Source organism: Papilio polytes, unplaced genomic scaffold (genome assembly GCF_000836215.1).
Source record: "Papilio polytes unplaced genomic scaffold, Ppol_1.0 DF820844.1, whole genome shotgun sequence".
NCBI lineage: Eukaryota > Metazoa > Arthropoda > Insecta > Lepidoptera > Papilionidae > Papilio > Papilio polytes.
In genome coordinates, this window is record NW_013528360.1 from 1,237,851 (window position 1) to 1,251,446 (window position 13,596).

The 13,596-nt window shown below is 32.8% G+C and overlaps 1 protein-coding gene across 6 annotated transcripts in view; it reads left to right on the top strand.

Annotated features, from left to right (window-relative positions):
* The window catches only part of LOC106110165 (fibroblast growth factor 3), a 182,001-nt gene that overhangs the window by 158,538 nt on the left and 9,867 nt on the right, over nucleotides 1–13,596 (top strand). For all 6 annotated transcript variants that reach the window (XM_013291889.1, XM_013291890.1, XM_013291886.1 and 3 more), the window contains exon 4: nucleotides 1,838–1,941. In XM_013291889.1, coding sequence (XP_013147343.1) covers nucleotides 1,838–1,941 — 104 coding nt within the window. The remainder of the gene's footprint in view (nucleotides 1–1,837; nucleotides 1,942–13,596) is intronic.

Here is a 13,596-nt window from a genome sequence, read left to right on the forward strand (position 1 = left end):
ATCCGCATGAAATCATGAAAATTTTACATTTGTAAAATTATCAATAGCAAATGTCAAAATGACATGACATGACATGACAAACCTTGGCCATCTTGCTTCCTTGATGTTGGCAACAACTTATGGTCTCTTTCCCACATTAGGGTTTTTATCCAAAATCTTTACCCCCTAAGTCTAATATCGTGAAAATATATAGCCTAAAGCGTGACGTAAGTGTAGTGCTTTTATTAAAGAAAGGAATATTAAAAAAATTGCTGTAATTGCTAACATCTTAGGCAACAAAGAAGTGTGTGTTTATGCTTTATTATAATAACTAGTATAGATAGATTAACTGTATTCTTGCATATAGTTGTAAAATTATTGTACCAACTATACCCATTTCCAAGTAAAGATATGCTACTGGCGATAAAATCAACAAGTAAAACTAATACAATGTTCATAAAAACAAGTAATGACATCTAGGACACAGATAGCAATCCTATAAAGCCTAAGCAATTCTAGAACACTCCCTTTGTAACCCAACACATGATATATACACAAAGGTTTATATTTCGTTCATTCATTCAGTTAACCGTAACACTGTTTATGCACCATTTGCACGGGAAATCGTAAAATGGCACATAAAACGGTTAGTGTCTACGAGATATTAGGTTACTGTTGAATGTTTAGGTTATTTGACTGTGTAGATGTCACCGTCATATTGGACGACATCCGTTTGCAATATTCCCACTAAATAGTAAAGATTGGATAAATAACTATCTATACACGTAATAAAATTGGAGTGTCTGTTTGTAATATCAAATGAAAAATTACAGATTTCGGGAAGATGATGTATTTGCGTTGCTGATAACGAAAATGGCATTAAATTTTTTTTGTCTGTCTGACCGCAAGCCGTGTTTTTTCCGGGTAATCTCCGAAACGGCTAACACAATTTCGACCAGACTTTCAGTAAATGGTAGCTGATATAGACGGGCATATTATACGCTACTTTTTTATGTTAATATTGAGTGCTTGATGACGCGGGCAACAGCTAGTACTAAATGAATACCCAAATTGAGGTATTGGTGATTTATAAAACGGCACACAATTTGCCGGTGACAGATGCACGAAGCTACTTAAAGGATTGAATGGAATTAGTGTCTACGGAGTGATGTCTTGTGAATGACTAGTGAGTGAATGATGGTTAGTTGGTCCTTTCACCATGTATTTTATGTGACCGGTACACGACATGACATATGTATTCGGTATAACATTTCCACGGTATTTACAGATGTCAAACGAATAGACAGATAAATAGGGATATTACGGATATAAAATTCAGTACTTAGTTTTTAGTTTTCTCACGCTCTATTGAATGTATTTCTATATTCACTAAAGAATAAATTTATCTGATTCGGTATTCCTAGAAAGGTTATTTTAGTGAATATTAGTTTAAAAAAAACCCTAATTCGCCGCCTTAGTGCGCGCACACCTTTGACCAAACTAACACACAATTAAAACAACACAAAAGTAAATTAGGAAAAGTGGTACACAAACAAAAAGGTCGCACGATAAAATGTATAAAATTAAACAACTCTTTAATTAAGCCTAACAAAAATTCTTGCTATGCAAGAAGGGAAAGAGACGGCGCTAAAAGAAAAAACACACAAGTGTTTAGACTCGCTTTGATTCCTTTAAGCTTATATTGAAAGGCACCCACAACACGTTAGTTGTTTAACTAAACAATTGAATTATCAAAACAATCGTCAGTCACACAACAATTGTGCGATATTTTAGTCAAAGATGTGGTGTTTATTGATGTACAAACGTGAAGATAGTAAGATGTGGCGTTTTGTTCCAGCGATACTTCAGCGTGCGACATACAAGGTCGGCCTCCTGACGATCCAGGGGGTGTCCACCTGCCTCTACCTCTGCATGGATGCCTGCGGCTTCCACTACGCTAATGTAAGTTCACACATATATTTTATGATCAAATTCAATGGATATTGTACTATCTATTGATTTATTTTAAAATGCAATGTTTGATTTGATAATACAAATATGACTGTTGTAAATAGTATTTTATTTTAGCCTTATAAATATGAAATTGTTTCGAAAGGTTTGGTAAAATTTCTCATTTTAAATGAAATCATTCGACTTACGTATTTAAAAAGGCAACTTGAAATAAACTTAAAAAAAACGATCTATCTATACTAATATTATAAAGAGGAAAGATTTGTATTTTTGTATGTATTGAAATAACTCAAAAACTACTGGGCCGATTTTAAAAATTCTTTTACCGTTAGAAAGGTAATTTATCTGTGAGTAACATAGGTTATATGTTTTAATTTCACGAGGGCGAAGTTGCGAGCAATAGTTAGTAGAATATATACCTGTTGTGCCGACCCTACGGGAGTAGCATAAGGAGGAATATGATAATGATGATTGGTGATTATGATGACGGTGATGATGACGATAATAGTAAGTTTTCACTTCATCACGAACTATAAGAGATTTTCTTTAGTTCCTATCTAAATGTGTGGTCAACAATGTAACTAGCCAGTGACATAAAGTGGAGATTAAAAATTGAAATTGGAATAAACATTAATAGGCAATATAGATAGAGAGGGAGGCATTATTGTTTGGTATTCTAGCGATACAGTATGGAATTTAACGGTCATAGGGCGCATTTAAATGTCACATCAGAACAATCGTGTGGGCGTTATCTTTTCTGTCGTAAGTCTTAAGATTCTCATAACTAAAGATGCGTTAAGAAAATATAAAAATCAAAGTTCGAATAATGTTAACTTTATTTGAAACTAGTTTTCGCACGCAATTCCGTTTGCGTGGTTTTAAAAAACAACAAAAGTGAGTAGCCTATGTGTCATTCCATACTATCCTCTACATTCATACCAAATTTCATCGAAATTTGTCCAACCGCTTAGGCTACAAACTCTAACATCCATCCATCTAAACTTTCGCATTTATAATATTAGTAAATAATAATAATAAGCTCCTAACATTTCTTATCGACCTCAAAAACTCATACTAAATTTTCATTAGAATAAAATCGAAGAATTTGACTAACATAACCTAACGAAGTAAATTTTGAAGACCGTAACCGTTTATCAATTCCGAGAATCGACATAAAGATTGACATGTATACAGGATGTTCAAACATGTGACACCGACTACAAAGTTGTGTCATACAAACGTTTGTCGCAATTGAACTATTTCTAGTTCCAACGAAATATAACGCAATGAGCTAGATTGACGCGTTATCCCGCATTCCTGCACGTAACAATCATAACATCCTATATGTCATTAAATTACTCACAACTAGAGCATCAGTGGAGTGGTTAAAGCACTTGACTTGCAATCAACAGGTCTTGGGTACGTATCCCGTTATGTACCAATATGATTTTCGGCTGTCGAATTTCATATGTACAGAATTTACCCGACGTTCTTACGGTGAAGGAAATTATAAATGAAACACGATAGTTTATTTGACTACCTGCTGCCCGCGACTTCGTCCACGCAATATTAAGATAAAATATGCCCGTCTACGTGTATGTATGCCGATTTTTCGACTTTCACTGGAGGGTAGCTGACCCAGACCACAGACAGACGGACAAAATTTTTTAAAATGCGATTATCGTTATCAGCAACGCAAATATATCATCTCCCCTAAATCTGGAATTTTTTTTTTGTTATTACAGACACTCGATTGTTTTATATGTTTATATGTTATTGAGGGACTCTTTAGTGACCACTTATTATTTTTTAATAAAACTCGCCACTTTAATCCTACCAAACGTGTCTACACTAGAGTTACTCTACACCGTTCGATGGCGTGTTGCCGTGATGATCGAGAGGTTGCAGTCACCGTCTGCGCGCTGCCTATCAACACTTGTTATGCTAGGGTGTACATACTGTTACATTGTTTAGGACATAATTAAATTTAATATCTAAATCTTATGAGCTTATGACTCTGAGATAACGGTAACGTTAAAGTAAAACTTTCCTTAATGGCTAAAATGGTAACATTAAGAAATTACTGTTGCACTTGCTGTTACTCGCGACTTAGTCCTGTGGAATTAAAAATAGTAAAAAACATAGCCTATGTTACACAATGATAACGGAGCTTTTTAATGGTGAAAGAATTTTTGTAATCGGCCCAGTAGTTTTTGAGTTAGGTCAATACTTACAAAAATACAAATCTTCCCCCTTTATAATATTTGTACAGATAATATAGATTACTTTATTTCTTAAAATATGCTGTCGCTTTCTATTTTTCAGCAAGCTATCTTCATATAATATCAAATGAATAAGGTGGTCAAATTCTGTCGTTATACAACGGAAACCATTCATTATCGTAATTAAAGGATATTTAATATGTGAATTTAATACTAACATTTATGACAATAATAATATCCAGTTAAATAATGTTATGTGGTCACAATAATGTACACGGAAGTCATATCGTTACTTTTAATACATCCCAACGGCTGGTGATTAAAATCTGGCAACACTAATCGTATAACAGCTTCATTAGCTAACTGTTCTAGTAATACTCGGAATTATTTAACTAATTATTAGAGAATTGTAAAAAAAAGTACTTTATCGACTACATTATCGATAGAAAAGATTTATTATCGACTAGCTGTTCCCATGCGACTTCGTCCGCATAAAATTATAAAAAAATCATTTTATTGTTCACATTTGTCAAATTATCAATTGCAAATGTCAAAATGACATGACATGTCAAACCTTGGCAATCTTACTTCCTTGATGCTGGCAACAACTTATGGTCACTTTCCCACATTAGGGTTGTATCCAAAATATTTACCCCTATGATTCGGCGTGATAATATATAGCCTAAAACGTGACGTAAGTGTAAGGCTTTTTAATAAAAAAAAGAGTTATTCGAAAATATTGCTGACATCTTACGCAACAAAGAAGTGTGTGTTTACGATAGATAGCCCAACACTAATCGACCATAACAAAAATTATTAATAACACCTTTTAAATTAACATTGATCATAATATAAAGCGTTTCTTAACAATGCTAATTTATCGATTGATCAAAACCTCTATAACAACTTCAAAGAACCGAAGCACAACACTAAACTTTCACCACGACAGGATACCGATCCGTCAGTTTGATAGATGGTGATACCACATCAGTATTAACCAACCCTTACAAACGAACGCAGCCGTCAGAATAAATGACCTATTTTATTCTTTACAACAATAAACAACCGCCACCAACGAGACTCAAACCTTTGAATTTAAATGACAGGATCTTTTAAACTCTCGTAATTGTGTTAGAAAAACTAACTACAGACATGTCCTGACTAAATAGGCATGAATAAAACTACACTACGATTGCATACGTCCTCATTTTATGCCATTTTCTAGCTAAACTAACCAATAGTAGGAAAAGTTTCACCGCACTAGACATTCTTGTTTGAATATAAGTTCTAATCTTGTATCTGTATTCGTGTAGTGTGTATAAATATTTGCATCAGTATACCAAAGGATGTGGCAGAATTTGTTCAGTACACAAGCGGCTCTACCTAGTCCGTTTCTCTATACTCAAAGGCCACCAACGATAGACAACGAAATCATCAATACTCATCTACAATAAAGCTCAAAGTTGTTTGAATTTTTCTATCGGATTGTTTATTTGAATAGATTTCTTACAATGCATAAGGGCATTGTTAATTGAATTGTGTGACACACGATCTGTTATAATCTGTGTTGGTAACACTTGTCTGTGGGTGGCGCGACGTCACTGTCAAGTTGTCAAAAATTTGGCGGCAACAATTATATCGACAAAAACTGATTTAATCACTACTATTATAAAAAAGGGAAACAACAAACAAACTCAAAAACTTCTGGGTCGATTTTAAAAATTCTTTCATCTTTAGCAAGGTAAATTATCAGCCAGTAACATAGGCTATACATTTTTTTGTTTTTAAACTCACGTGGACGAAGTGGCCAGCAACAGCTAGTTTGTTTATAAATTAAGAACAAAAAACATTTTCACCTTTTTAAGAAAAAAACTTTTTTAATGATTAACTCTTTACCATAAGTTTACTGCGAAAATCAAAGAATTTTCTCGATTTCTTAAGATTTCTTTATAGGCTTAAAGTATAGGTATACTTTTAAAACTGATTTTATGTCCTTTCTGAATGTCAAAGATTAGTCAGATAAAAATCTATTTAAACTGATAGAAAAAATATGTTCGTGACATTTCTACTAATAAGGTATAAATAAAGCGCCCCTATAGCTAAGAACTAAGTGGCATTGGTCCGAATTGTTTCCTTTTAACGAATTTATGTCTTAATGTAATTTTTTGCTGGCAACCTTTACCACACAGCGATGATCTATCGCCCCTTCTGTTAATAGGCGTAAAGCGAGGCTAATATCATATGGCGGAGGCTTTTTTAACTTCGATTGTATTTATATTACTTCGCCCACGCCCAGAGTTGAACTTGTGTGTTATTCTTATCTTTATTTGAGAATAATAAAAGGTTTTTTTCAACATTATATATCGGGATTGTAACAAGGCGTAATTGCTTATCTGCCCACGTGTCGACTTCGATCACCATTACGTGTGAATAGAAAATGATGTCAATATTATAGTGACGGTGTACGGGAATGCGATTTATTCGATAAACATTGACTTTTATTCGATTCCTATGTTGTGATAAATGCTTGGGAAATTTGAGAATGGCCATTATGAAAGTGTTGTGTTTTTATTTAAGCATTGTTGTACATGTGTTTACGTTTCTAACATTTTGTATGCGCGTAAGATTTACACGCGTTTACATAATACAGTTTTTATTTATGTGTTAGATGAAATATAAATCTCTTTATTCATATTAAAACTAGATTTTGTCTACATAGGTCCATGTTTATTGTTTTATTTGCTGAATAAACACATTTAAAACATAAAATAATCTACATAACCTACAAAATGTAAGGTTCTTTTTTAATCTATAATATTATTTTGTTGAAAATAAAACTCTTTCCATAGTTAATTAGCTATTAATATAACCTAATATAAGGGCGACAAATTAAACACAAGCATAAACAAAGTCACAAACAAGACTCGATAAGGATCTCCAGACTTACGGGAAGGGCTATAAAAGTTAAGAAAAAACCACAGTTATTTGGGGACCGGAGATGTTGGTTTTGGACCATGTTGAAATATCAATTCCTTACGCTTAGTGATGACGTATCATAAAAAGTAAAATACCTAATTAACTCTTCACTTAGTTAACTTTTATCGGTCGAATACTGAATTTGAATATAACAGCGTCATGTAATGATAAGGTCACGCTTAAAGCATGCGCACACCTTATACAAAACCATCACACAACTGTTTCGTCACGCTTTGATTGCTACAAGCTTATATGGAGATGCACATACTACTAATCGCAACATTTGTATTGTTAGTACGTATCTCCAAAACTACTTAACGGAAGTCGATGAAATTTGACACATGTCAAACATTGTCTAGGGGGGATCGGGTACTAATTTTTAATTCCGGCCGGAAAAAATTGCGAGTAGAAACTATAGTTAATAATGAACAAAAAAACTCATATCAAACGACACTTCGCTCTTCAATGATTTACTCGTTTAAGCTACAGGAGGTCGCAATAAAATTAAATTATATTATATTCGAACACATTAAGAAGATCATTGTTTTATTTTATTAGAAACAGATAAATAATTTCGAAGCGTTAAAAGTTAACACAATCAAATGGAACTAGAAAAGGGCCAATAATTCAAAATTTTATTTTGACACCTGCTAATTGTACCAACAAAGATTGTCTTGGTTATGAACCCAAATTAAAAAAGTCTTTTATACTATGGATTACAGAATATAGTGAATTGCATTTAAAATCGGTCGTGTTATATATCGGGGTGATCCCATTAAAGTGGGCGCTATACTAACGCTGTGAAGATAAGGGTGAAGTGACACCATTAATCAGGGAGTTCCCGATTCATTAGCACAGGATCGATTTGTCATAGAGATGTGTGGCCACAGAAGATAGGGTGCAAGTGATGCTATTATCCTGAGTCACTACGCCTACTGCCATTGATGAATGAATGACTTGGAAGATCCTAAACACATTTACTATTTACCTATTTTAATATATAAAATAAAATAAACAGAGACAGATTTTTTTTTCAAACTGAAGAAGGTTAGACTGGCCATATATAAAAAATATATGATACTTATTCTTTGCCAAAAACTTTGACATTCATAATCTATGACCACAAGAGTAGGTCGATCAGGTGACAGGAAGACGGCTGTTGCTTTTCTTTCTTTCTCTCGTATATTTTCTTAAAACAATACAACACCAAAATAACATGGAATGCGAGGTATTTATACGCTCCCGATAGAGTTAGGTTATTATTCATGGCAGATTGATATAGGATTCCAGAGATTTAGATCGATTTAAAACCGATTTATTGCCTATGGCCGCTTTCTATTTTTGATCCTCTGATTTATAGAGGTACGAATACTGTTAAAAATAAAACGTTAAAAAACATCGAATTGTCTTAAGGTTTGCTAACACGTTCCCTTTGTTTTAATATAATAAAACTTTCGCGTTATAAATAAAATTTTTGACAGATAACCTCATAAATATGTATTTCACAAAATGTTTTTTAATCTTTAATCGTAACTTTCGAAATGGCCTATTCTTAAAAGAAAGATTTTCCCGGTATATTCCTAGAATATCTCTTAAATATGCTTATAAATTATACGTTCTTTATACAAATCGTCACAGCATTGAAATATCTGTGTTTAAAAAATAGTTTTTAGAATAATGCGACTGCTTGGGTGTTCCTTTAAGAACGCCTTCGTTTTAACAAGATAGAGCGAGTGGTCCATTATAATTGGTGAATAATAAATGATCCGTTATCCTTTTCTCTCAGTACTGGACGTTTTACAGTTAGTTGACAGCTAACCACAGATTAAAAAAGGATCTAATTTGTCAAATGTATTCTAAAAAGTTTCTAATCTAAATCTTTGAACGTACATACTGTTGTTATCCAAAATCGTAGTTTATGAAGTGACATCAACTTGTATAACTTTAAAAGGACTTCCTTTTTACTTGTTAAGTGATAATCAAGAATGCTTTGTGTAATAGAATGTTTTTTAATCTGTAATTCATTTAGTTTAGACGAGACAAATGGAACGGATACATGCCAGGATTTTAAGACATGAATAAATTTTCTTTGGCTTTGGATACTGTATAATACTAGAAAATTTTAGCCACAAATGAATAGCTTAGTTAATTTTAATTAAATTATTTACAAGAACACAATATCTGCTATGATTGGCATTCAAAGTCGAGATATATCGTTCTTTAATAAGGGTGAGTAACACCAATATTTTCTGGTAACTAACTTTTGATCCTTACCTTAGTAAATTTGACATACTAAGGGCCTGTCCTACCACCGGCTGATAGAGACTCAGATAGCTTAAAAATGAAGTCACTGTCACATAAGGGAACAAAATCCGATATTTCCATCACATATTTTACACATTGTTTTCAGACAATTTTTAATTTGGTGGGATAGACCCTTAATCTACACTTAGGGGCTACCTTAATAACCAATTAATGAATAAATGCGGAAGTTATTTAATCACAGACTATAGTCTATCATATATCAATTTGTTTAACAAAATCGCCTCGCATCGCCTCCCATCCCAGGTCAATAAATCTTCAATCGATGCTAAGTGCGGAAGCATAGTCCCTTTATTATGACAGTAACTTCGATTATTTAGCTCCCTCCATTGACTGGTTCGTGGGATCTTCAGCCACCGAGACCTTCCATCCATCATACCTAATCTAGTGACGTCATCGTTTCCTACACCCAAAGGAATTACACAACTTCAAAGTAAGCGATACACTGGGAATTTGATATAAATTGTCGATGAAATAATGCTATTTAAAACTAGATAGGTTTAGTTTTTCTTTTATTATAATGCAATTTTCTATTAGGCTTGGCTATAAAATAACAAATGTGGTGCGTAAAAAAAAATTTACATTTCCATATGCAGTATTTCCTAGGCATAATATTAATAACGGTGTCCCGTGGGAACTCATCCGATTTAAATTACGGTCAGGATCTACTAGACAAGTCTTCCTAATGGCCAGTGACGCAATTACCAACACTTAATTATGACAATCTTATCTGTCATAGAGTATACATCTTGTATTTTAATCTTATTCTTTGACCAAGTGTTTATTATTGCAATTGTTTTCGTTTTTAATTTTTAATCGCTTGGTGACTGATGTGTTTTTCTCCAATTTTATCTTTTTATTATTTGTTTAGTTACTTTATTCATATGGAACGATACTTTTTACATCCTTTTGAACACAAAATAAATAATTGAGTTCAATTTCATAAAGTGTAACTATAAGGCGTCCTGAGATAATTCGAATACGATTAATAACGCCTACTCTTAACATTTTAACGCCGGGAATGGTATCGATTTGAATGGATAGAAAAAAAAAACGATTCCGAGTTAAAAATTTTAAATTCAGACTAAAGGGTTTCGCCGCGCCACAGGCGCCGCCCGTGTATTGCCATCACAAAAAAATTATGGCGGTAGAAAAAAAAGTGTAAAACACTTCACAAAATAGACATAATTTATATACGAATTAACGACCGCATTGTGTGTTTTCGTTGTAATTTTTATTTACGATTGTTTACCCTATTTTATGTTTTAATACGTCGCTTTATTTATGGCACTTTGATTTTTGTCCTATGCCATATTTCTACTTTTTCTAGTTTCTCAACTATAATTTATGTGGTTCTTTATATCGACATTTGGAATTTAATGGCTGAAAATGCGTTTTTTTTTATTCCTCGTATAAATCAATATAATTAATTCTACATGCATAACTTTTATTCGAAATTCAAAAAAAAATAAATTTAAATTTAGAACACTTTGACATCTAATCGGATCAAAACCATTGACAATTAGATATTCATAGAAAAAATAAATCGATTCCCGCTACTACGATTATTCGGTTAATATCAAATATTATTTTTACATTAAAAGAAATAAAACTTGAAGCGTTAAGTGTAGTACTTTATACAAATATCGTCGATCTCATATTTTACGATGGTTTTATTGACGTAAGGAATTCTCTAAGAAAGGACGAAAGGTACCGCTTTACGACCGCATTGGGCTCAGATTAGGAGATTGTAATTCGTTATAAATTTATTAATGATTAATAATGATATCGAATTTTCTACTATCGGGTTCAGTGTGGGCTCTGATAGTTTGAACTGATATTCAAAGCGTTAAGTCCCCTCACTATAAATTATTAAAAAAAAAAACGAAACTTATCGATAAGAATATTAAAATTCAGACAGTTGTAGTGTAATTATTTGTATTATAGGTTACTGTCTTTCGCCGGGCACTCCGTCTGCATGAAATTTAAAAAAAAAAAACAAAAGGAAGTAGCCGACTATCTGTTCTTTCAGACTCCGCTCTACATCTATGCCAAATTTCATCGATATTCGGTTATTCAGATATTCAGTTGTTTGGGCTACAAACTCTAACAAGCATCCATCCATCTAATTTCATGGCGAAATTAAAATAAGCACAAAATTCCTGTTCTTACCTATAGCCTGTCCTTTTATAGAGATCAATGCTGCAACGATATAGTGATGTAACGTTTACGTTTAATTTTTTTTTGTTTAGTGAAGCGATGCGAACACGATAACTACATTATAATAACTTCACACTAGAGGGCGCTGGTCTCGCTGCGACATAATATTACCAGAGATTTTAAATTCCCATAAAGCCGACGTTAGCGGCAACAATGACACTATCCGATCGTAAACTTTTATCTCTATATAATCCTTTTTATTTTTTGTTTTACGCCTTTTGTCCTAGAGATGAGAAAATAATACGACATGGTGATGCATTTCGAATTACATGTGACGAAAAAGTGTTAACAAACCTTGACAATCTGAAATTGACCGTGTTATTTTTATTGACACTTCTAAGTTAATTCTTCCTTTAAAAGTTTTAGAGGCAATGGTAAAATAAAGCGGATTTCGCACTTAAAAGCCCAAACAAAGCCAAGAAAAAATAATCTGTGCATAAAATTAACCGTCGCAATTTTAAAAGTAAAAAATACTAAGCTGATGTATTCTTTGACAAGAAGAGCATAGAGCAAGGCACACAAATCAAGTCACTCAAACATTTCAAATCCGACATTTTAAATGCGTATTTATTATTTACAAGATGTTAACAATGTAACGTGCAGTTCGGCAAAAAGTTAATAGCGTCCAAAGCCGGTGCTTGTTAATCTAGAAAAAAAAAATCGATTCGATCATCGATATGTATCGGATTATTGACGAAACAAACAAAATACCATTAAACAAACACCAAGTGTTCTTGCCGAAACACTGGCCGCTGATAAATAATTCAAAAGCCTGACGAGACATGCGGTAAAAACAGAACACCCATTATTAAATCGAAAACGACTTATTATTAGTTTTACAAATTATCGATATTAACATATTCACTAATCAGAAACATAACATAATAACTAGTTGTGTTAGCATATCTCACGAAACGCTATAAAAATAACGCCTTTTTTGCGTGCTAATTTAACCTTCTTTATCGTCGATCTTAATCTATGTTCACTACTTCAGGTGCAAAAAAATATTAGTTCAAACTTAATAACATAATCAAGGATTATGAATTAAAAGGCAAACTATAAACTCATTTTGAGTTAATGATTCATAAGCCGATACAAAACACCTTCGAAAAATACGTTAAAGAACCTCGTAACTTACTTTTTCGAATACCTCCCTATCGATAACAATCAGCAATTAAACAATAAATAAAACTAAAGAATTTCGCCTATATCCTGATAGAATATCGTCCTCGTATATTCACACTAGATTCGCAGACGACAGCTAGACTAAGGAAAATATCTCTGGAATTCTCAAACTAACCCTTTTGGCGGGAACTTTGACAGCATACAATACCTGGAATTATACAACATCCATCTTACATAACTCATTTCTGGGAAACAAAGATGGCGATCGCTCGATGTTCGCCATTGAATGTTTTTTTTTAAATTACAAAATTTAAAAGTCAAATGATATTCTACTTACAGCCACTATTTTATGCATCATCGATTTTTATGCTTGTCTCTGGCTGAAAATAGACAAGATGAAAGGGATTTTTTTTCGTCAGTTGCGTACCGAACTAATTAGAGAATTTTAATTACAACTTAAAATACTGCAATTAATACTTTCAATTTTAATTATTTAAATTAAATTCTAATTTCTCTTTAGTGTTTAACTCGTTTCGTAGTAAAAAGGTACTTTTAAAAAAGGAAATAACATAACAACACAATATTACTCACCGTTATAAAACAAAAATTTAATAGGCGTTTTAATTGCAGCAACCCGTGACTGTACATCTCAATATTCTAATTACATAATTTGATATCGTAAATAATATGGACTGTGGCTTAGAATGGTGCTTTACCAATACTAGTTTATATAGACTTAAGAAGGTTGTAGACATGACAAATTAGTTTCTTTTAAAATTTA